This window comes from Macrobrachium rosenbergii, chromosome 27 (assembly GCF_040412425.1).
Source record: "Macrobrachium rosenbergii isolate ZJJX-2024 chromosome 27, ASM4041242v1, whole genome shotgun sequence".
Lineage (NCBI taxonomy): Eukaryota > Metazoa > Arthropoda > Malacostraca > Decapoda > Palaemonidae > Macrobrachium > Macrobrachium rosenbergii.
In genome coordinates this window covers 14178909-14201894 of record NC_089767.1, presented here as the reverse complement: position 1 = coordinate 14201894, position 22986 = coordinate 14178909, and the positions used below count along the sequence as shown (strand labels likewise).

General features: G+C 33.8%; 1 protein-coding gene across 17 annotated transcripts in view; it reads right to left on the bottom strand.

The window, feature by feature from the left end:
* Positions 1–22986, bottom strand: part of ctrip (E3 ubiquitin-protein ligase ctrip) — a 201006-nt gene that overhangs the window by 100631 nt on the left and 77389 nt on the right. For all 17 annotated transcript variants that reach the window (XM_067128935.1, XM_067128938.1, XM_067128937.1 and 14 more), the window contains 3 exons: positions 14842–15020; positions 6710–6863; positions 5202–5301 (listed from right to left, as the gene is read on the bottom strand). In XM_067128935.1, the coding sequence (XP_066985036.1) occupies positions 5202–5301; positions 6710–6863; positions 14842–15020 (433 nt within the window). The remainder of the gene's footprint in view (positions 1–5201; positions 5302–6709; positions 6864–14841; positions 15021–22986) is intronic.

Genomic DNA, 22986 nt, shown 5'->3' with positions numbered 1-22986 from the left:
GTGGCTGAAGCTGAGAAAACAATGTTCAAACTGCTAATGACTATAAATTATCATGCATTGGTAACATGGACGAAACTCGGACGTAAATAATAGTAGAGAAAAAAGTAATTAGTCAAAAACTACTGGGCATGAAAGAACACATTTTACTGTTGTTTTCACGTCAATAATAGATAAATATGTAAAGCTTATGATGAAATCAGGTGAAAATAGCGAACAAAATCTGTTAGTTTTTTTTACACAAAAACATGGGAAATAGACAAAGTTGGTTTAGCCATGTTGTGAGGAGTTGGGTAAAAGAGAAGTGATACTGTGTATTAACCCTTAAACGCCGAGCCTCTATTTACAAAAACGTCTCTCGTATGCCGCGCGGGCGTTAGAGCGGAAAAAAGCAGCACGCTTAGTTTTTTAAGTTTAATAGTTCATTTTTGGCTCCTTTTTTGTCATTGCCTGAAGTTTAGTATGCAACCATCAGAAATGAAAAAAAATATCATTATCATATATAAATATTGAAATATATGAGTGCAAAAAAAAATTTTCATATATAATTTTATACAAATCGCGCTGTGAGCAAAACAGTTAAAGCTAACGGATTATTTTTTTCTTTGTATTGTACACTAAATTGCGATGCTTTTGGTATATAACAAATTGTAAAACGATCAAAGCAACACAGAGAAAATATTATCACAATATGATGCATGAATCCGTAACGCTTGGACGTAAAATGTTTTTTTTTTTAAATTCACTATAAATCGAAATATTGTGCTAGAGACTTCCCGTTTGTTGAAAAATGAAGCTAATTGATTGCATATTACTAGACTGTAAGTGTTTTAGCTTACAATTGCAGTTTTTGACCACTTCGGTTGAGTTAAAGTTGACCGAAGGTCGAATTTTTTGTATTTATCATAATTTATATGAAAATATTTCAAAACTGATAAAAGCTACAACCGTGAGTTATTTTCTGTTGTATTCTACATGAAATTGCGCACATTTTCATTATAAAAGTTTATGTAACGACTAATATAAAACGGTGCAAACAATACAACAACGTGAAGAAAGAATTTCTGAGATGTTCGGCCGAGTTACCGTGCGCGCAGACGTAAGGAAAATGTTTTTTTCAAAAATTCACCATAAATTGAAATATTGTGCTAGAGACTTCCAATTTATTGCAAAATAAAGGTAAATGATTGAATATTACTAAAATGTAAGAGTTTTAGCTTACAATTATTGCGTTTTTCAACCATTTCGGTCGAGTTAAAGTTGACCGAAGGTTGAAATTTTGGCAGTTATCGTGATTTATGTGAAAATATTTCAAAAGTGATAAAAGCTACAACCATGAATTATTTTCTGCTGTATTCTACATGAAATTGCACACATTTTCATATATAAAAGTTTATGTAACGACTAATGTAAAACGATGCAAACATTACGACAACGTGATGAAAAGAATTTCTGAGATGTTCGGCCGAGTTACAGCGTGCAGGCGTAAGGAAAAAGTTTTTTTTCAGAAATTCCCCATAAATTGAAATATTGGGCTAGAGACTTCCAGTTTGTTGCAAAATGAAGGTACATGATTGAATATTACTAGAATGTAAGAGTTTTAGCTTATAATTGCGTTTTTTACCATTTTGGTCGAGTTAAAGTTGACCGAAGGTTGAAATTTTGGCAGTTATTGTGATTTATATAATATTTCAAAACTGATAAAAGCTACAACCATGAGTTATTTTCTGTTGTATTCTACATGAAATTGCACACATTTCCATATATAAAACTTTATGTAACGACTAATATAAAGCGGTGCAAACATTACGACAACGTGTGAAAGAAATTCTGCACGGACGTAAGGGAAAAGTTTTTTAAAAATTCATCATAAATCGAAATATTGTGCTAGAGACTTCCAATTGGTTGCAAAATGAAGGTAAATGATTGATTATTACTAGAATGTAAGAGTTTTAGCTTACAATTGCGTTTTTTTACCATTTCTGTCGAGTCAAAGTTGACTGAAGGTTGAAATTTTGGCAGTTATCGAGATTTATATGAAAATATTTCCAAACTGATAAAAGCTACAACCATGGGTTGTATTTTGTTGTATTTTACATGAAATTGCGCACATTTTCATATATAAAACTTTATGTGACGGCTAATATAAAACAGTGCAAAAATTACGACAAAATGACGAAAGAATTTCTGAAATTTTTGGCCGAGTTACCGCATGGACGTAAGGAAAAAGTTTTTTTCAAAAATTCATCATAAATCGAAATATTTTGCTAGAGACTTCCAATTTGTTGCAAAATGAAGGTAAATGATTGAATATTACTAGAATGTAAGAGTTTTAGCTTACAATTGCGTTTTTCGACCATTTGGTCGAGTCAAAGTTGACCGAAGGTTGAAATTTTTGTAGTCGACGTATGGTGCGTCCACTTGGCACCCAACAGACAATTTTAGTCGACGTATGATACATCCAGTAGGCGTTTAAGGGTTAACAAAAAAAAAAAAAAAAAATTAGTTCACAACGAGACACATTAAGTCATATTTCTACCTAAAAGCACTTCATATAATGAAAAATCAACTTGTCCCATATAAACAGCGCTTCTAGAGATTCATTTACATTAACAAGAAGCAAGAAAGTCGCTCTGAATTGAGTTAGATAAGGCGGAATAAATTTACCTTGTAATTGCCCCCTCAGCTGATTTCCAAAATCCAAGCCAAAACATTGATCGCTTTGTTTGTATTTTATAATACAATAGTAATATTAGAATACATACATTACTATTGGATACAGTGCAGAAAAGCATAAATTTTTAAAAGATCCATGGAAAAGATGCATATTTGCTCTTCGTATTATATGAGGGTCTCATGGAGATTAAGCCGCTGATAACGAGACAACGGCGCTGTAAACCCCAGTTATGAATACATTCCACAAGCGCCAAAAACCGAAACACTGATAACCTGAGCTGCCTGTACTCAGGAAAATTTCTTCACTAATCAGTTGCTTTATTTAGCTGCCAAAATAAATTTAGATTATCTTTCGACTGTTCCATCTGCTTCTGCCTCCTCATTATGCCCTGCAAGTGTATTTAACAACATAAGTGCAATTTCTGGAACAACCAAAGAACCACCAAATTCACCAGTTTTGGAGACCCAACAAGCAGTAAGACAAACGACCAATATTCCAGCCTCTACTGTGCCACAAAATCTCCAGAGAATTACTAATAGACTATTGAGCAATTCTGGAGTTATCTGAAAGAATAACAAGCTACTTTATAACTTCCATTTTTTAAAGATGTTGTCCTAAATGTATTATTATTTCTATGTTTATTCTGGCTGAAGAGACCAACAGATCAAGTTGGCAAAAGCTTCCTGTATATAGCAATATACATACATACTACTGTGGACTTAATTTTTCCATTTAAGATCAAGAGAAAGTGATATATAAAAAAATTGATGAATAATAAAGATGTGAAAAAGCCTGCATTTCATTACCATCATATAAGATGCTTGTGTTTACTGTATGTAACCTGCTACACTAGGGTACACTGACAACTTTAATCATGTGAAAGCATCAGTTATTAACCTTTACTGTATGGGCATGATCATCTCAGGCATAATAATAGCTATAGATGGAGGAGCAGACCACCTCTGGAGAGAATCAATATTTCGCACCATACAGTTTCAACGAATTTGATGGGAAAAATATTCACTCACTTCAATGGGCCATAAATGAGTTATGGCAACTCATACAGCGGCCCTCTTAGCTAAGTACAGGATAAAAGGAAATCAGTGTGACTTGAGATTTCATAGGGGAATGTACTGCACCCTCCACATCCAAGGATGTCATTTTAAATTAGAAAATATATTCATACCTCACTAAAAGGTACTGCATCTCCCCATCCAAGTACAGCTCGTAAATATTTTACCATGAATATACTAAGAATTTGCTACTGATTTTAATTCTCAACTGCTATATTGTGTGAGCTGTAATTATAACCTTACGCAATATAAAAAAAATTACTAGATAAAATATGCATAACTTGATCGAATTAGCATATTTTTACGTGCCTTGGAAAAGTGGCCCCGCACAGGGTTGGAAATATTCACTTTTGAATTCCCATGGAAGTTACAGAAAATTTTTTAAAATTTTTTTTATAGCATGTCCATTTACATATCTTCTCATTCTACTGATTTTTTTTTTTAACTGGCCAACCTTCAAGTTTGCCCAGTCTAGGGGTGTACTTAATATATATAAATATATTAGCCTAGTCTGTAGGGATTGAGATTTGTATTTGTTTCCAGTTTAGAATAAATGAATATTTTTACAAGGCCATTCTATTCATACTGTTAATCCTCTGTAACATTACCAGTGCAATTCTGTGTATGTTACTAATAAATGAGGTGTCAACTAACCACTGACTAATCATAAAAAGAAATTTCCCAGGCTGTGAATATTTTTAAAAATATCCCTTTTATATGCAGTAGCCTAAAGTTTGGTAAGCTTAAGTTTCTTGATTGTCAGTGTTTTATTTCTTTGATATGTAATGTTCGGTAACAGTCGTTCATTTCTATTTCGTTACTAATCTTAAAATAAGCGTGTTACATTAAAATCCCATTCCTTTGCTATGTAATTTCCATCATTACAAGCCTTGTAATTTCATTTTTGTTAGGCATATATGACAGGGTATACATACCATACTACAGTATTTTATGGTCTTAATTTAACTTTATCAGAAACTGTGTGTACTGTACCCAATGTTTTAATAGTTTACTCAAAAATAACCATGAGAACATAAACTTTCATTCTTTCAACATCCATTGTCATTATTCATAGTTCATCTTCCTGGCTTTTATTACCGTTCCTCTTCTCAACTCTTTGTTAGTATAATAAAGTGGAATGAAGGGTGACACTACCATTAAGGGTTTCGTTTCAGCTTTGTCATTCTGTTGTAACATTAACAATCAAAATGAATTTACTACAATAGTACTATGTTGCAATCCCTTCATTAATGAACTGGACCCATAGGGAGGTGTTCAAACATCTATGAGTGATACTAGAGTTATGCATTACCAAGTCTGCAATCTACACAATGTTTCAGTAATGCTAAAAGCAAGGGAATGTGTCATTTTTCAGTTTCACCTCAAAACATATACTATAACACCAAGAGAAAACACTAATTATTAGTACAATATATATACCTTCAATCACTAACCTGCTACTAGCACACGACCCCGTGTTGTTGATTTTGCTACGACTGCTACGTTTAGAAGATAAAGGCGATTTTTTGGTACCGTGAGTTCTCTTCCAAGTGCCTATCAAAAAGAGACAAATAATTACAAACAAATAAACATATATGGTGAAAAAGTGTCAGCTTTGTAAATCAATTTATAGGGTTCCTTAACTATTTATGGGTAAAGAGCACACCCATGAGATCTGTATATCAATCAGATTTGCCAAATCCTCAATTACCACCGTAATGTGAATTTAAAACAAGTAAATGTCGAAACCTATCTGATGAATTTTACTAAGTAAAACATTTTCTTGTATGAAAATGATAAGACTACTTCAAATAGCAGAACTATAACAATTCTAGTATTTATTTGCCTAACTTACTGCAAATTGGTTCTTGTAATGTTCTCCACCATTCAGCTTGGTCAGTTTTATAAATGTTCCATAATTTGTGTGGCCTTTTTGGTGTTCAAAGAAAACTTTAAATGAATGGCTGCTACAATACATATTCCATTTGGACTAAATAAAATTACTGTAACCAAAAAAATTTTAGGCTAATTTTACAAGAAAACCAATGATAGAATGAAAATATCCTACATTTTTCTAAATGTATATTACCACCACAGTAACTACACACATTGCACAGCAGAAACATGTCTCCTAGCATAAGGGTTCTAAAACAAAACAAAACCACAAATATTCTGCTGCCTAAATTCTCAAGAGATCTAGATCCTGATGAAAACAAATCACCTAACATTTTCTACCTCACCTGAATAACCTAGCTGTATGTAACCTACCAACAGTTTACTATACAGCAACCTACCAACAGTTTACTAAGACAAATGAAATAAGAATTACAGTGCAGATAAAAAAGCAAGTTTTCATCAAATAACATTAGGTTATACTCTGCTTAAGCAAAGCACTGTGACACTGAAAATACCATATTTTTACTGTGTGATGAGTGGCAAAATCTATTTTGAGGTGTTATGTAATTATCATTAACAATCCTATGAATCACTTTGACCTTGTAGACTCTTTTGGGGTGAAAAGATGCTTAAGTCTGTAAAACACTGTGAGAGGAGGGGGAGGGGGATGGGGGGAGGGTTGGAGACTGAGAATGAAGGTCCTAGGATTCATTAGGTTAATATGTGTCCCTGTGAAATGGAAGATTATCAGTGGTAAGTTTGACTGGAAAATGTTTCATTATTAATTGTTAGGGATGGGATGTTTTAAAAATGGTCATTTTATGATAGGAGGATTCAGAGTACTCCATAAAAAAAATCTAAACTATACAGCAACATCAAGTACTTGAGTCCCAACTATTCTTTAGCTCAAGGAGAGAAAAATAGCACTGAAAGAGCATTTTCTGCAAAATGTTTTCTGAATATCAACATATACTTCATTAATAAACAAAACAAAACTAACAATGCCTTTGTTCACTTCAGTTTATCCCTAAAGTGTTTTCATAAATGAATAATTTTTTTCTCTTACCAGCAGACTGTCTTGAATCTTTCTGAATTGTGTTTCTTTTACTCAATGGAGCTGGCTGCTCCTGCGTTGATCTTCTTGACTCTCTCAATCTTCTGATGGTCTCTGTTAAAAACTGAACTCCTTGCGACGAAGGTGATGACGGCAATGATTGTGACTGTGATATCAAGGAAGAGAAGTTACTCACTGAACCTTCAAAATTATATTAAAATATCAAACCACTACAAACTGGTACTAATAAGCAAATATAAAAATGAATAAAGTCTCAACCTTTCTGAGCTTACAAGAGTATTCAAAGTCCTATGAAAAATATGAAACATGACACTATTCTACAATTTTTAGTCCATATATGACTCAAATAATTCCTAAATTGACATAAGTACCCTATATGACACCTTACTATCTGTAATACCAGTCTACTGCATGAGTTATCCAACCACTTTCAAATAAAAGTAATTTTCTTCTATACATGACATTGAAAAGTGGTAAGACGTATACTGTGGCAAGATAGAGAGGGGTGATGCTGACATAGTTGCTATGAATATGAAGAGGCCTTTACTTAGGGCCACACTGACAGAGTTCTTAGGTTCTCCCCCTTCAACATCACCAGCACATCAGTTCTGTTAACTTCTGACATATAGAAAGGACAAGAAAAATACAATTAAAACTGGGAAGCTACAACCTGGTTTCAAGTCTGTGTCTGCATATATTCAAACAACTGTTGACATCACTCTTTCTAACCTGTTATTAAACACCCATAAGCATCTTCTTGCCATTTTGTATTGCAAAACACACATTTTTTCTTTTTTACTGCTCTTTCTCTTGCCCTTCTAGTTCTACAAATAATTTTCCTTTGTATTCCTTCAACCCTTCAGTCATTAATAATATTTTTCAAACCTGATATACATGCATATTAACAAATGACATGTCTTTGCACCTTTCAAAAGTACTCTAAACTTTCTTTAAAAAAAATTAGCTTGGAAACAATTCACTTTTTAAAGCAAGCTGCATTTTCACAGATATACAAAGCCTCATTTTATAAAATGATTTACCCCTAACATGAGCTGGAGCAGTCTTTGACGTTTATTAACAACCAATGTTTGTGGTGAGTGGGATATTAGAAAAATCTTTATTAGCTTGCAAATAAAGACTGGAGGCAAAATCAATCACCACCCAGAAATACTAGCATCTTGGTCAAATAAGTGGGCAGAGAAGGATGTCTCCTATAACCACCTATACAGCCTGGCATTCATGATGCAGCAGCTCATAGGGCACTGTGCTTCTACCTCCCAGCATGGTACTTAAAAAAAAAATAAAATTTATGAGCCTCACCCAATAGGGAAGGACTAAGGGAGTAACATCTTCCGGATATAGTGTTTGGACCAGAATCTCTTATTTGGGCCAGACCAGCAAGTATCATGACAAATAGTAGTCACAGCACAGAAGACAATGTAGATAGTACTTTCACTCACCACATCATGCTCTCAACAATAACTTTGGCAAAATGTCATTCTAGCCAAATGGAGCTCCAGTAGCAACACAACATTCTGGTTACTACACATACTGAGTAGCCACCACAGGTCCTAAAAGTGCCCAAACACTTTTGGGTGATATCCCTAAAGCAAGAGGCAAAAGGTGGTCCCATGCTTCTACACACCTGGTCCCAATGCTGGATAACCAAGAAATACTTCCTTAACAGGAGAAAAAGAACTATAACTCTGACTTCAAAGGCTCTCAGGTGGGTAAATGACAGGCCTCCCTACTACATAACTGGTATGCCTTATGCAACCAGAATGGACTACTCAAGTCCACAAGGCTCAGGACAAGTTTCCAGGGGTTTTGAGTGTTAGTAGCAACTTAGGAACAAATGAGAATGAAGTTCTTTCCATCGTTCTGAATGCCAATCATGGTACAAATGACTGGGCAGCTCACCTATTGATTTCACTGATGCTATGGGTAGTAAGAAAAAAGTCTACGGTCACTCCTTTGTCTACAACTTCTCTCAGGATCTCTAATGGCCACTGATAAGGGCTTGCAGGATGAAAGATGTCCCCTCCAAAGCCTTAACTTTACAGGGTTGGCAAGACTGCCTCAAGCTCCTCATGAGTATGGAGAGCTCCCACAACAATGAGAGGTCCATGCACTTTAACCTGAATACCTGGGAAAAGGCAAAGCTGTAGCCCTTTATTATAATGACTGAGAGAGGTGTATCTTAGGAATGAAAGATTAGGAAGTGCTCAATCTGCTGAAACTTCACACAGCAACACCCTTACGGCAGGGATCCATTCCAGCGCCGCACTGGAAGTTGATTTCTGCCATACGTCGATTTTTCGCTATTATCGGCAATTTAACAGCGCTTACGGCATTGTAACTTGAGTTTTGACACATAACTTGATGTTGCATCAAGTTACAGCACCGTAAACGCTGTTAACTTGATGCCCATTCTCGCCATTAGCACCGCCAACAGAGAGTAGAGCGCTGTAACTTGATGCAGAGCTGAAAAAGAGCTGTAAGTCCTCTACACAACTCCTGAACAATTTTTTACTGTACCACACTTTCGCAGTTATTCATGCAAAATATGAACAGTGCGATCATGTACCATTTGCATTCTGGTTTTGTTTACATTCTTAAAATCATCAGCTGAATGTATTTTACCAGTATCATCGTCTTTAGTTGCTGAACGAAACTCAATTCACAGACGTTTCTTTCATAAATGATCAAATCTGGGTTTATAAAATACAACTACTGTATTTATAAAAGCAGTAAATCAAATGAAGTATGTGAGTGTGACCTCAACAGTTCAGGCGTTGCTTTTGCCTCCAAATCGTTTTGGAGTCTGCTCATTATTCGTTTCTTTAGCCACAGCTATAATACCTGCTTGCTGTTGTTTATTCCAGTGTTTTGCATGCAGTGGCAAGTGGTTGTCAATTGTAAGAAATATTTGTAAGCCTGGTTGAATCTATGATGATTCGCACTTAACCTACTGAACTTTTGCTCCTAGGCCTATTAATTAGTTAAAGATTATCTTCCATAAGCCTTATTGGTGAAATCTATCAAAAATGAGACATCATTGGAAGCCTAGCCTAGTATAATGTACTAAAAAAAAAAGACCTGCACATTAAGCATATCCAAACATAATCTAATCAGAATGCATCTCTCACTGTACATGATATTATATACCTAAAGAAATCATATTTTGGGACAAAATTTTAAGGATCTCATGATACATGAGATCAAACAATACATGATTGTATATGCAAATAACGGCTGTTTTTGATGCTGTGTATTTTTTAATTTTAAGGAACGTTATTGCTGGAAATGAAATATGCTTGTGTATTTAGGAACAACCTTCAAGTTCCGAATTCTGAAGAAATCCAAAAACCAAAACACAGCTTGTCTGGAGGGTTCCGGATAAGGGATTGTGAACCTTAAACTAATATAAATTAAATAAACCCGTTTTACAGAAGTGTTACAACTCATAAGTTACTCCTGTGTACATAAGCATAGTCATTTTTTATCATAGTATTGAAAGCATTGTTTTTCTTTTTGCTATAAAGGGTGTATTTATGAGCAAACAGTACCGGAAAGTAGGAAAAAACCTTAATATCAATATAAACTGCAGGACAGTTAAAGCTTTACCATAATTTTTAGAGTTGAAAGCAATGTATATTAATAAAGAAACGGTAACAATAACGCAAGGGATGCTGGTAAGCGAACATTTCCATTTTGCACTGATATATCTGTAAGCACGATATACCACGGTCAGTTATCTCAGTGCGCTACTGTACAACCAGAACTGAAATTCTGAAGTTGCCCTTTATTAATACGTAACAGTTATACATAATATAATTCTTCTTGTCTTTATTCTTCATCACCTTGCTTTGAACCATTGACCCTCCTGCTTTGTACAAGTGGTTCTACCCAAGCTACTTTTCCTTAAGCTTTGTACAAGCATATCTACAGTACTGTATTCTAATTTTGCCTCAAGTTGCCATTTATCACTAAAGATGTTCCTCATGCCTGTTACTAAATATTCATAAAGGATAAGGGGAGTGCCGATCCCTTAGGAGCTCGTTCTAACGCAACTAGATAAGCTCATGGTTGAATTCATTGCAAAGATATCCAGAGAAAATTACATTAAAGGAAGCATTCAAAATTAATTTTCTAGAAAAATTTCCATTAAAAATTTAAAAATGAAACTTTCATGGCTAAAATAAATATTCTCTTACAAAGTTATTAGATTCTGGAAATATTTCACCTGAATCCATTTACTCATAAGGATCTGAACAGTATTTTTCTTAATTTTCAATTCAGATGATTTTGCAACCCTTCTTTATTATTTCAAGGATATGCAAATTAGAAAGACTTTTTATGGGGAGTTAGTTACATCATTGTAACTACATTGTAACTCATTCAGAGGTGGATATATTATCCTACAGTTTATACTATATTTTGATTTGCTGCATTTCCAACCGGTCTTTGGTACTTGAACCACAGCCAGCTTATATGGATAAGCAGGTTTAAAAGAGGAATGTCAGATTTATTGTTGCTTTACATGGTCTTCTAAAACCCTTTAATTATGGATCAGTGCACAATGTGAATAAAAGAATAAATGCATCAAATTTCAGCCATAAGGCCTGGTTCTTCATGTCAATGAGGATAAGAGTGTGAATTGATTTCCATTAAAAATGCCAGTTATTTAAAATGCACAGACAAGAACATGCATGAATGAATTATTAAAAATACCAACGACTGAAAACATACAAATTGCCTACCAGTAACACATTTGTATACACTAAAAGTTCTTTATATTCCACTGAAAGGAAATTCCTTTTCAAAAGTGCCTTAATGGTTACCCAAATTTCATCAAGAGACACTAAGCGGATCCAAAGGGGACCTGGGCATATGCCCCCATGAAAAATTACAAAATAATAATATAGAAGATTTAGATAACATAAATGAGATATATATATATATATATATATATATATATATATATATATATATATATATATATATATATATATATATATATATATATATATATATATATATATATATATATATATATATAATATAAATAATAAATATATAATATTTATATTCATATTACACTGTGGTATTACAGTAAAAAGAAATATATATATATATATATATATATATATATATATATATATATATATATATAAAAAAGAAATATATATATATATATATATATATATATATATATATATATAAATAAATTATATATTATATATATATATCAATATATATTTCAATTTTTTCTGGACCCGCTAGTTTTAATAGATCTTATGAGTGAGGTAGGTATGTACAAATCTCAAATTGTTAAAAAAAAAAAAGCATGTAAAACAAGCGAAAAAATTTATTAATATTAAAAGATAATTGTCACCTGCCAAAATATCCCACTCTCTCTACGGGACGTGTCAGAGAAAACGGGTTATAACAATATATATTTTTCTGCTGTTTTCTCAAAACTTACTTTTTTCAAAACTAAATACAGTACTTATTTCTCCAAGACGACAACCAAATTCAGTGAAACTTTTACAATTGTAGTATAACTATATACAGGCAGTACCCAGTTATTTGTGGGGGTTCCGTTCCGACAGTGTGATGATAAGCAAAAATCGCAGATAACTGGCAACCGGAGATCGGTGTCTCTGTTAAGTAATGTACCAGCACCAATACCCAATTATCAGTGCTGCTTTGTGGAAATCGGCGCAAATTGGCATAGAAAATAGCCGATTTTCTTCGCTAGATAAGCGCCATAAAAACTGGATCACTGATAATCGAGCCTGCCAATAACCAGGGACTGCCTGTATCTTTATTTCGTTGTCTGGAAAATCTCTTTTCTGTGCAACTTTTAATTTTACATATATATTAATTTTGAAAGTGATGTCAAGATTTCTTTCAACTACAAAAATGAACATAATAGGTCAAATTTCTAAATTTCCTCAAGGGAGAAAGTTAAGAATTTTCATTATTAGTTCTAGAATAAGTGGTAAAAATTTGAAGCAAATCCCTTCAATCATAAAACAAAGTCATTTTGGTTATTAACAGTTTTCAACTGTTTTATGTTTAAATCAACATATCTTGAAGTGATAATGCTAAAAAAATTTTTAGATTCGTTTATTGACAATTTTGTTCACTTGTATGACATTGTGAACCACAAACCATAAAAAGACTTGTAAAAAACTTCTGCATGAATAATTCAGGATAGGTCAAAGTGAGTTATGGACTGTTTTTGACAATTTTATGAGCATAATAAAATGTAGGAACGTTATTGCTAAAAAAGAATGTTTAGATTAGTTAAGGACAATTTTGTTCATCACTTGTACAGCACTGTGAACAAAAAAGACTTGTAAAAAACTTTAATTCTACGAATGATCCTACATTCGATCAAGTTTGAGATATACACTATTTTGGACTGTATTACGATAAAAAAAAAAAACATCTAGAAATGTTATTGCTAAAAACGAATCTTTAGATTGGTTCATGGATAACTTTGTTCATCTTTTTTATGGCACTGTGAATGACAAATTGTAAAAAAACATGGAAAACAAATGTAATAAAATTTATTCAAAAATAATTGTTCCCCATTAATATCCTATTTTCTGTAGCCTTGGCATAACAGAGAAAACAGCTTACAGGAATAAGTAACCTAAATATTTTTTATTTTCTCTACTTTTTGAGTCCAAAAATATTGCTCTTTTGCTGTTCCCTGAAAATGTACTTTTTTTTTTTTTTCTTAAACTAAATGCTTCGATCTCCAAGAAGACTGAAACAAGAATTGTGTTTACTTAGTATTATTTGTAGAATCAGTGGTAAAAGTTAGAAGGAAATAACCTTCATTCACTAGGTAGAAAGTTATTTACTTTATAGAACGGGGCCTTACGACAGTCCCCCATAAATGCAAATTTTAGGTAACATATAAATCAAGAGAAAGTACAGTTCTATTCATTTGATTATCATTTGATTATACTGTAAATTTCAAGGCATATTCCTTATATGACAAAATAATTTTAGTGCAAAAATCAGCCTTCTAACTGTCATAGTTTCAGTTACTACAAGATAAGCATAATTTTTCTCCTTTTGCCATTTTCTCAAAACTAAAGTTTTTTCAAAAACAAATGCTTATATCTCAAGACTGAACCAAATTCGACAAAACTTTGACAGAGCATATTATAACTATATATCTTGATTTTGTAAGAGGGAAATTTATTTTTGAGTGAAACTTTTTTTAAATATTTTTGAAGTTTTAAAATTTTTTAAATACAAAAAAAAAAAAAAAAAAACTTAGAAGTTGAATTTCTAAATTTCCCCCCATGAGAATTTTCATTATTTAAGATAAGTGGTAAAAATTTTATGCAAATCCCTTCATTCATATGGTGGCTATAGGCACTTACTTTATAATGGGGCATTATGGAGTCAACACTCCCCTTAAGATATCTTAAAACCTTCAAAGTACAGTACTAACAAAACTTGTAGGCTGGGGGTAATATCTTATTACAGTACTGGAAAAGGAGGAACAGCCACCTCTTTTGCCTCTTCTTGAAATGCATGAACTGATATGCTACTAAAAGAAGAGTAGGGCGCACTTTTCATTAACCAATAATAATTTAAGAAGGCTTCTTTTGCTTCCCTGTCAGTTGCCTCATTACCATGAATTCCCATGAGAGGGAATCCGGCAGAGAGGAACAGTTTTGTGCAAATAATAAAGGTGAAGTAGTTTGATAAAATACTTCAATTTCACTCCATTGAGATCACGCCCTACCTGAAGTAAGGCATAATTTTGAATGGTTTCCATCACTCACGCATGATTAGTACCCAAGGTGAAGAGACTTAACATCCCACCTTACTCTTATGGAACTGCACTCTATCCCAATACAGTACAGTATACATAGGGAACTATTTAATTTAGTCCAGGTTTGCAAAGTATGAGAAGAAACAAAACAGGAAAGGCTCTGGATGACACGTAAATGGTATAAAGGCGAGGTAGCTCGGTACCTAGAGAATGCTGCAGAAGCTCTCCATTTAATGCCTGTGTGTAAACCAGGTATTCAACAAGTCCCAAAGTCTCTAAGGTAAAACGTGATCAAAATACAGTATGCACTTACTTGTGTCTGTTGATGCTCTATCCTTCCAGCACCAAGTGGATTGATTCCACTTCCTCCCCCTCCACCACCACCACCGCCACCTCCTCCACCACCACCGCCGCCGCCGTCACTTAGACGTAATCGATTTCGAAGAGGATATGATTTCAGTATCCCTCCACCCCCAGGCGACTTTTCTGTGTCTGAAACAATATTGATAAAACATTCACAGAATGATAAACACATAGTCCTACAATAAAATGTGTATACTAAATGAAAATCAACAGTACAAGAATTTCTAAGTGGTCTCAAACACTAAAATTACACCAAAGAGAAAAGATTACTCCAAAACCTTAATATACCTTTCCTATGTTTACAAAAATCTTCCCAAGATTTAAGATTTGTTTGACGAGTTCCATGAATAAAACAAAAATTCACTGTTAAACCCACTAATAAACCAATTCCCAATAATGAACAATGGGCAAAAATATGCTTTTGACTTCAAATAAATGAGGATTTCACTCAAGTTCTTCCATTACTCAAGATACACTACTCATAACCGGATTCTAACCCTGTGGCCCATTGATGCAAAATCTGCGACATTGCAAACTAGCTATGAAATGGCACAGTGCTTGAGACTTCTCATGACATTCTGCCTCTGGATCATAGCTTATGGCAGTCTTTAATGGCTTTCAAAGTCCCAGAGAAGAGGAGAGGTACTGCTGTAACCACATTCCACAACTTTTTCATTCCTCTCTACTATCCTTTCATAATTTTTTAATGCTCCAATGTCCACATACTTGAGATAAATGTAACTTATACTTTTTATATTAAAAAAAAAGCTTTAGGGGATGTGATACTCTGGTATTGCAGCACTTACTCTAAAATTCTCATATATCACCCCATATCTGGCAAGAAAATATACTTTGGTTTTAGGTATCACACTGTAACTTTTACTTATAAAATTCATCAAAATGAAGTTGATATTGTTTCAACTTTCCCACTGCAGATTCATCAGGGATATGCACTTTAACTGTCACTGATATCCATTCCTCTTAACAAAAAAACAAAAAAAAAAAAAAAATAATCAAAAGTTACTCTGCAAAATCTTATCTTTTTCCCTTTTCTTCTTCAATTTGTTTTTGTGTATTTGGCAAAATTTATTAACAGAATTATCACTGTTTTTCTGCTAATAAAAATTATATAAATTTCCATAATAAAATTTATTACAGGTTGACCATCACTAAGCCGGCATCGTTGGGACCTGGGGGGTGCCGGATTAGCCATTTATTAGGCTAGAATACATGAAACCCAGTAGCTAAGCACCTCATCTTAGAATTAAAATATCCTATAAATCAGTACAAGCTGGTTAATAAAGAAAAGACAATTATCAAATACAGGTAGTGCTCGAGTTACGATAATTCAACTTACAATATTTTGAGTTTACGATGGGGTTAGCAATTAATACTGATACGAAAATATTTAGGAAATATTTTTAGATTTCACGCAGGCGCAGGCAGCGAGAGAGACCAACTTACAATAGACCAACTTCTTTTCCTCCATCTCTTTATTCCATCTGCTAGTTACAAAAGTAAAAGAGAATGATAAAAGTATTGTTAGTAATGTTATACTCTTACGTAAATGCGTACAGCCATGAACAACCGAACGGGAAACTTGTTTTGCTAATAATCGTATCGGATAACAACTGTTTTGCTTGTATTTCAACCATCATACGGTAATACACAATTACTGTAGTTATGTTACAAATGACGTTAAGTACTGTACAATAGGACTGATATATTTTTTACACTATTCCCTTATTCGCTTTGGAGAAAAGATTGGCAGGGAAATATACTGCTACAGTAGCTTTAAGCTGCAAGTTGTAGCTGAAGCTGAGAAAACAATGTTCAAGCTGCTAATGACTATAAATTATCGTGCATCGGCAACATGGATGAAACTTGACCATAAATAAAACTGGAGAGAACGTATTTTAATCAAAACTACTGGGCATGAAAGAATACAAATTACCACTGTTTTCATGCCGATAAAAGATAAATACGCAAAGCTTGTATTATGATGAAATCAAGAGAAAATAGCGACCGGAATCTTGATTTATTTTACGCAAAAAAACATGCCCCCAAAACGGACAGCCACGATTCCCGCAAAACGTCATATAATAACGAAAAAAATAGCTAAATTATTTTCACAATGAGACATATTTAAGTTATATTTCGACTTAAAAACACTTTGTATAACGAAAAATATCCTTGTCCCAAATAAAGTATCCATATTCATTTACGCTAACTAGAAGCAAGAAAAGCACTTTGAACTTAGTTAAATGCGGCAAAATAAACACCGCGATGTTGATTCCCAAAACAAAACATTGATCGCAATTTATAATACAAAAGCAATATGAGAATATACGCAATTGGAAACAATGTAGTAAAGCATAACTTTTTAGAGGATCAATGAAAAAGATGCACATCCGTTATGTTGATGATTGTATAATACTGTTAATATGTGAATAGAGTTCAGTATAATGTAGGCTAGGCTACCAGTTTGTTGATGCAGCACACTGTGCCACCAAATCGAAGCGGCTGGCGAGCGAGTTAGCGCAGCGACCCGGGAAATTTGAAAATTAGTGCGGAAACATTAGAAATTACTCTAGCCGAAATTTGTGCCGGATTACTGATTGTTCCGGACTATGATTGCTGGATTAGTGATGGTCAACCTGTATTTAGATACTTACCTGCTGTTAAACTTAGCTTGTATCTCATCGCCTATCGGCATGGAGATATAAGTTAACTTTGACAGTAGGTAAGATTCATCCGAAATAATCACTGTTTTTCTGCTAACACCTATGCACACATGACAGTAAAGGATCCCCATTTTACTTTTCTGATTTTGAAACTATGGCTTTCCCACCGTACCTTACATTTTCTCTGAGAAAATTAAAAGATAGGGTCAAACTAATTTCATTAACGAATACAGTGCTCCCCCACTTTTTCGTGGGGATAAGTTCCAGAACTCACCGCAGAAATGCAAAATCCCCTCTAAAAATGCTTATAACTGCCAAATACCTAAAGTAAAATGCTTATAACTGTCTATTTTAAAAGTTCATGGTCTAATTTAATATTTCAAACAAAAATACACCTTAAATTATCACGCTAAATTAATTCAATATCAATTCAAACAAAAATACACCCCAAACCATCATCCAAAAACACCCTAAGTCATCTTAGATTACTACTCTTTTACAACAGTTACTCTAAGTATATATGACCCCCTAAAATGCTTATAACACTGATTAACTAATTTTAAATTAAAACATTAATGTAAACACAGCAAAATATCCATAAAATGTTTAATATATACATTAAATCTTTAACACAAATTAAATAAATCAGTCTTACAGAACATTTGACAACTACAGTAATCAAGTTACCCCTATACTGTATACATGAGCATAGCCGTTTTCTCATCATATTGTAATCGTCCCATTTCCTTTCACATTGGTAAATACAATTAAAATGATCACTAATTTGCTTTTTGCTTTTTCCATACTGTGCTCATGACTAAATACAGATTTTTATGATGCAAATAATTTACAGTGTACTTATAGTGTACTACTGTATCTGTTAAGCTCATTCAAGGTTGGGCCCCAGACTTAGCATAACAGGTTAACGATACTCTCTCTCTCTCTCTCTCAGGGTAATGTAAGATGTACTTGAAATAATGATACTGTTAAGTATTTTTGGATTATGGATTACAGAGCATACTGTACAATACTAAAATATTTGCTAATTATTTTAATTTTATTTTCCAATCTGCTTTTACTGGAAAATAAAATGAAAATTAGCAGATATTAGATATTGTACAATATGCTCTATCATCCAAAAACACTTTACAGTAACATTTCAAATACATCTTACATTAACCTTACAAAGAGAGAGAGAGAGAGAGAGAGAGAGAGAGAGAGAGAGAGAGAGAGAGAGAGAGAGAGAGAGAGAGAGAGAGAGAGAGAGAGAGAGAGAGAATCATAAAACTTATGCTCAGTCTGGGACCCAACACTAAATAAGCTTAATAGATACAGTAGTACAGTACAAGTAGTACACTGTAAATCATTTTTATCACAAAAAACTGTATTTAGTCACAAACACAATAAGAAAAAATACTGTAATTCGTGAATAAATAGTGTTGCTCTAAGAAAAAAGGCAAATGTGATAATTTTAGAGATATGGTCCATAGAAAAATTCGCGAATTGGTGAAGTTCCCGCAGAAAAGTGAGATATGTTCCACAAAAATCTGTGACAAAATGAAGCGTGGAAAAGTGAAGTGTGAAAAAGCAGGGTAGCACTGTACCTCTTCCAGCCCCATTTTTTATTTTATCTTTATGCTGCCCCTTTTGGGATATTCACTTTTCCTTGGTGCCGTAACAAGTTAAAAAAGGTTACTACATATTTAAAATCTACTGGTCACTTTTCTTACCTAATAAGTATGTGTAACTGTAATAACCACAATGTCCTATCAACTTCTTAATTCCTTCACATTTTGGATACGTCACTACTATGGCTAAGGACTTTAACCCTTTAACGCCGAAGCCCTATTTACAAAAACGTCGCCCGTGTGCCGGCGGCGTTTGGTGAGTTAGCGCCGAAGCGGAAAAAAAGTTTTTTTCAAAAAATCACAGCACGCTTAGTTTTTAAGATTAAGAGTTTATTTTTGGCTCATTTTTTTGTCATTGCCTGAAGTTTAGTATGCAACCATCAGAAATGATAAAAATATCATTATCATATATAAATATTGGAATATATGACAGCGCAAAAAAAAAAAACTCGTATATAATTGTATACAAATCGCTGCAAGCAAAACAAAACGGTTAAAGCTAATGAGTTAATTTTTTTAGTTGTATTGTACACTAAATTGCGATGATTTTGGTATATAACAAATTTTAAAATGATCAAAGCAACACAGAGAAAATATTATCACAAAATGATGCATGAATTTGCATTTCGGACGTAAAAAATGTTTTTTCAAAAATTCACCATAAATCGAAATATTGTGCTAGAGACTTCCCGTTTGTTGAAAAATGAAGCTAACTGATTGAATATTACTAGACTGTAAGTGTTTTAGCTTACAATTGCAGTTTTCGACCATTTCGGTCGAGTTAAAGTTGACCGATAAAGTTGACCGAAAGTTGAATTTTTTCTATTTATCGTGATTTATATGGAAATATATCAAAACCGATAAAAGCTAAAACCATGAGTTATTTTTTCTTGTATTGTACATGAAATTGCGCACATTTTCATATATAAAACTTTATGTAATAACTAATATAAAGCGGTGCAAATATTACGACAACGAGACGAAAGAATTTCTGAGATGTTCGGCCGAGTTGCAGCGCAGGCGTAAGGAAAATGTTTTTAAAAAATTCACCATAAATTGAAATATTGTGCTAGAGACTTCCAATTTATTGCAAAATGAAGTTAAACGTTTGAATATTACTAGAATGTAAGAGTTTTAGCTTACAATTGCGTTTTTACCATTTCGGTCGAGTTAAAGTTGACCGAAGGTTGAAATTTTGGCAGTTATCGTGATTTATGTGAAAATATTTCAAAACTGATAAAAGCTACAACCATGAGCTATTTTCTGTTGTATTCTACATGAAATTGCGCACATTTTCATATATAAAAGTTATGTAACGACTAATGTAAAACGATGCAAACATTACGACAACATGACGAAAGAATTTCTGAGATGTTCTGACGAGTTACCGCGCGTAGACGTAAGGAAAAACAATTTTTTTTTTTTTTCAGAAATTCACCATAAATAGAAATATTGTGCTAGAGACTTCCAGTTTGTTGCAAAATGAAGGTACATGATTGAATATTACTAGAATGTAAGAGTTTTAGCTTATAATTGCGTTTTTACCATTTCGGTCGAGTTAAAGTTGACGAAGCTTGAAATTTTGGCAGTTATCGTGATTTATATGAAAATATTTCAAAACTGATAAAAGCTACAACCATGAGTTATTTTCTGTTGTATTCTACATGAAATTGCGCACATTTCAATATATAAAACATTATGTAACGACTAATTTAAACAGTGCAAACATTACAACAACGTGACGAAAGAATTTCTGGCGCGGACGTAAGGAAAAATTTTTTTTCAGAAATTCACCATAAATCGAAATATTGTGCTAGAGACTTCCAATTGGTTGCAAAATGAAGGTAAATGATTGAATATTACTAGATCGTAAGAGTTTCAGCTTAAAATTGTGTTTTTTTACCATTTCGGTCGAGTCAAAATTGACAGAAGGTTGAAATTTTGGCAGTTATCGTGGTTTATATGAAAATATTTCCAAACTGATAAAAGCTACAACCATGGGTTGTATTTTGCTGTATTGTACATGAATTTGCGCACATTTTCATATATAAAACTTTATGTAACGGCTAATATAGAACAGTGCAAAAATTATGACAAAATGACGAAAGAATTTCTGAAATTTTCGGCTGAGTTACCGCCCGTGCGTAAGAAAAAAGTTTTTTTTTTTTAAATTTACCATAAATCGAAATATTGTGCTAGAGACTTCCAATTTGTTGCAAAATGAAGGTACATGATTGAATATTACTAGAATGTAAGAGTTTTAGCTTACAATTGCGTTTTTCGACCATTTCGGTCGAGTCAAAGTTGACCGAAGGTTGAAATTTTTTGTAGTCGACGTACGGTACGTCCACTCGGCACCTAACAGACAATTTTAGTCGACGTATGATATGTCCAATAGGCGTTTAAGGGTTAATATACAGTGCAGCTGACCCTCAGTACATGGGTTCACTTTACATGGTCACACGGAAATAAAATTCTAAATGAAATTAAAATTGCATATACTATGAGTGAAAACATGACCAAAACAAACTGTCAGGAAATACTACAGCATTTCCATTTTCTGTACGTATAGTAGAGTGAGATACAAAGAGAAAACCATTTCTATGGCACACCCAGAAACTCCTCTAATTACCTGTAACACATACACACAAGCACACTCATACATATTCCCCCTTTCCCCTAATATTTCTCATTTTTTATTTCTTGTTGTTATATTTTCATAGCATAAAATGAAGAAAATGAGAGAAAGATAGAGAGACTGCACTAAGAAACTCTCCTACATACCTGTATCATGCATACACACATACAGCTTCTCTCTCTTCCCTATAGTGTCTCATTTATTTCTTGGTGTTTTGTCATAATTTTCACAGCAGTGAAGGATGAAAAACAACAAAAGTGTAAAATGCTTTATCCTTGGAGATTTAGGGTGTTTAAGATAGACCTAATATGACTCAGTGCATGTCAGCTACTGCCAAGTTGAGCACGCACTTCTTTTATGACTTCCTGGGATTAGGAGTTCACATCAAAATCAAGTTCTCACTGAAGAGAGCTCTAAAGCACCTTGTCTCCACGATTCTTCAGACAGCAATGGTTTACTATAGCCCTAAGTTCCCCTCTCCAGTAATAAATAAAGGAGGGTATATTGTTAGTGCTATGTTTCCACTAATGGTGAAATTTGTGGTCAAGAAATGCAAGCAACTGTTTTATTCTTGCTGCAGATCGAGAAACCTATTCTTGCCTCACCACCTAGACCAAAGACAGACCACCCTTCCCCTTTCCAGACATTCAACTTAGGCTGAGACATCCTATCTTCCCTATTTCCAACATTCAACTTAGGCTGAGACATCCTATCTTCCCTATTTCCAAGTGATTCAGACCTGGCTTTTGCACCACGAACTTTGCTGCTCCCTTCACCACCTCCCAGGTCTTGTGCTCTTGCTTTGGCCAATAGGCCCTAATCATAACAACACTATCTACAGGGGTGCTACTTCCTCAGACTGCAGATGTAGTATTTACAAATTTTGTCTAAAGTTCAGGGCCAACTCTGGTCTACCAAATACCAAACAACTGCCCAAAGCCAGCATTTCCCTCTCCAAGAGGTACCTCCCTGCAGGCTGCAGCTTCTGTGATTATTCCCACCCAGAGAACCTATTCCCCAAGAAATACAACCCCTATGGCAACTCCTGTCAATTGTCCTCTGTTGGTGCTTCATTCTCTGTGATAGTCTAGGTAGACACCCACCATCACGAGGAGGAGATTTTAAAGATATGATTCAGAATATCA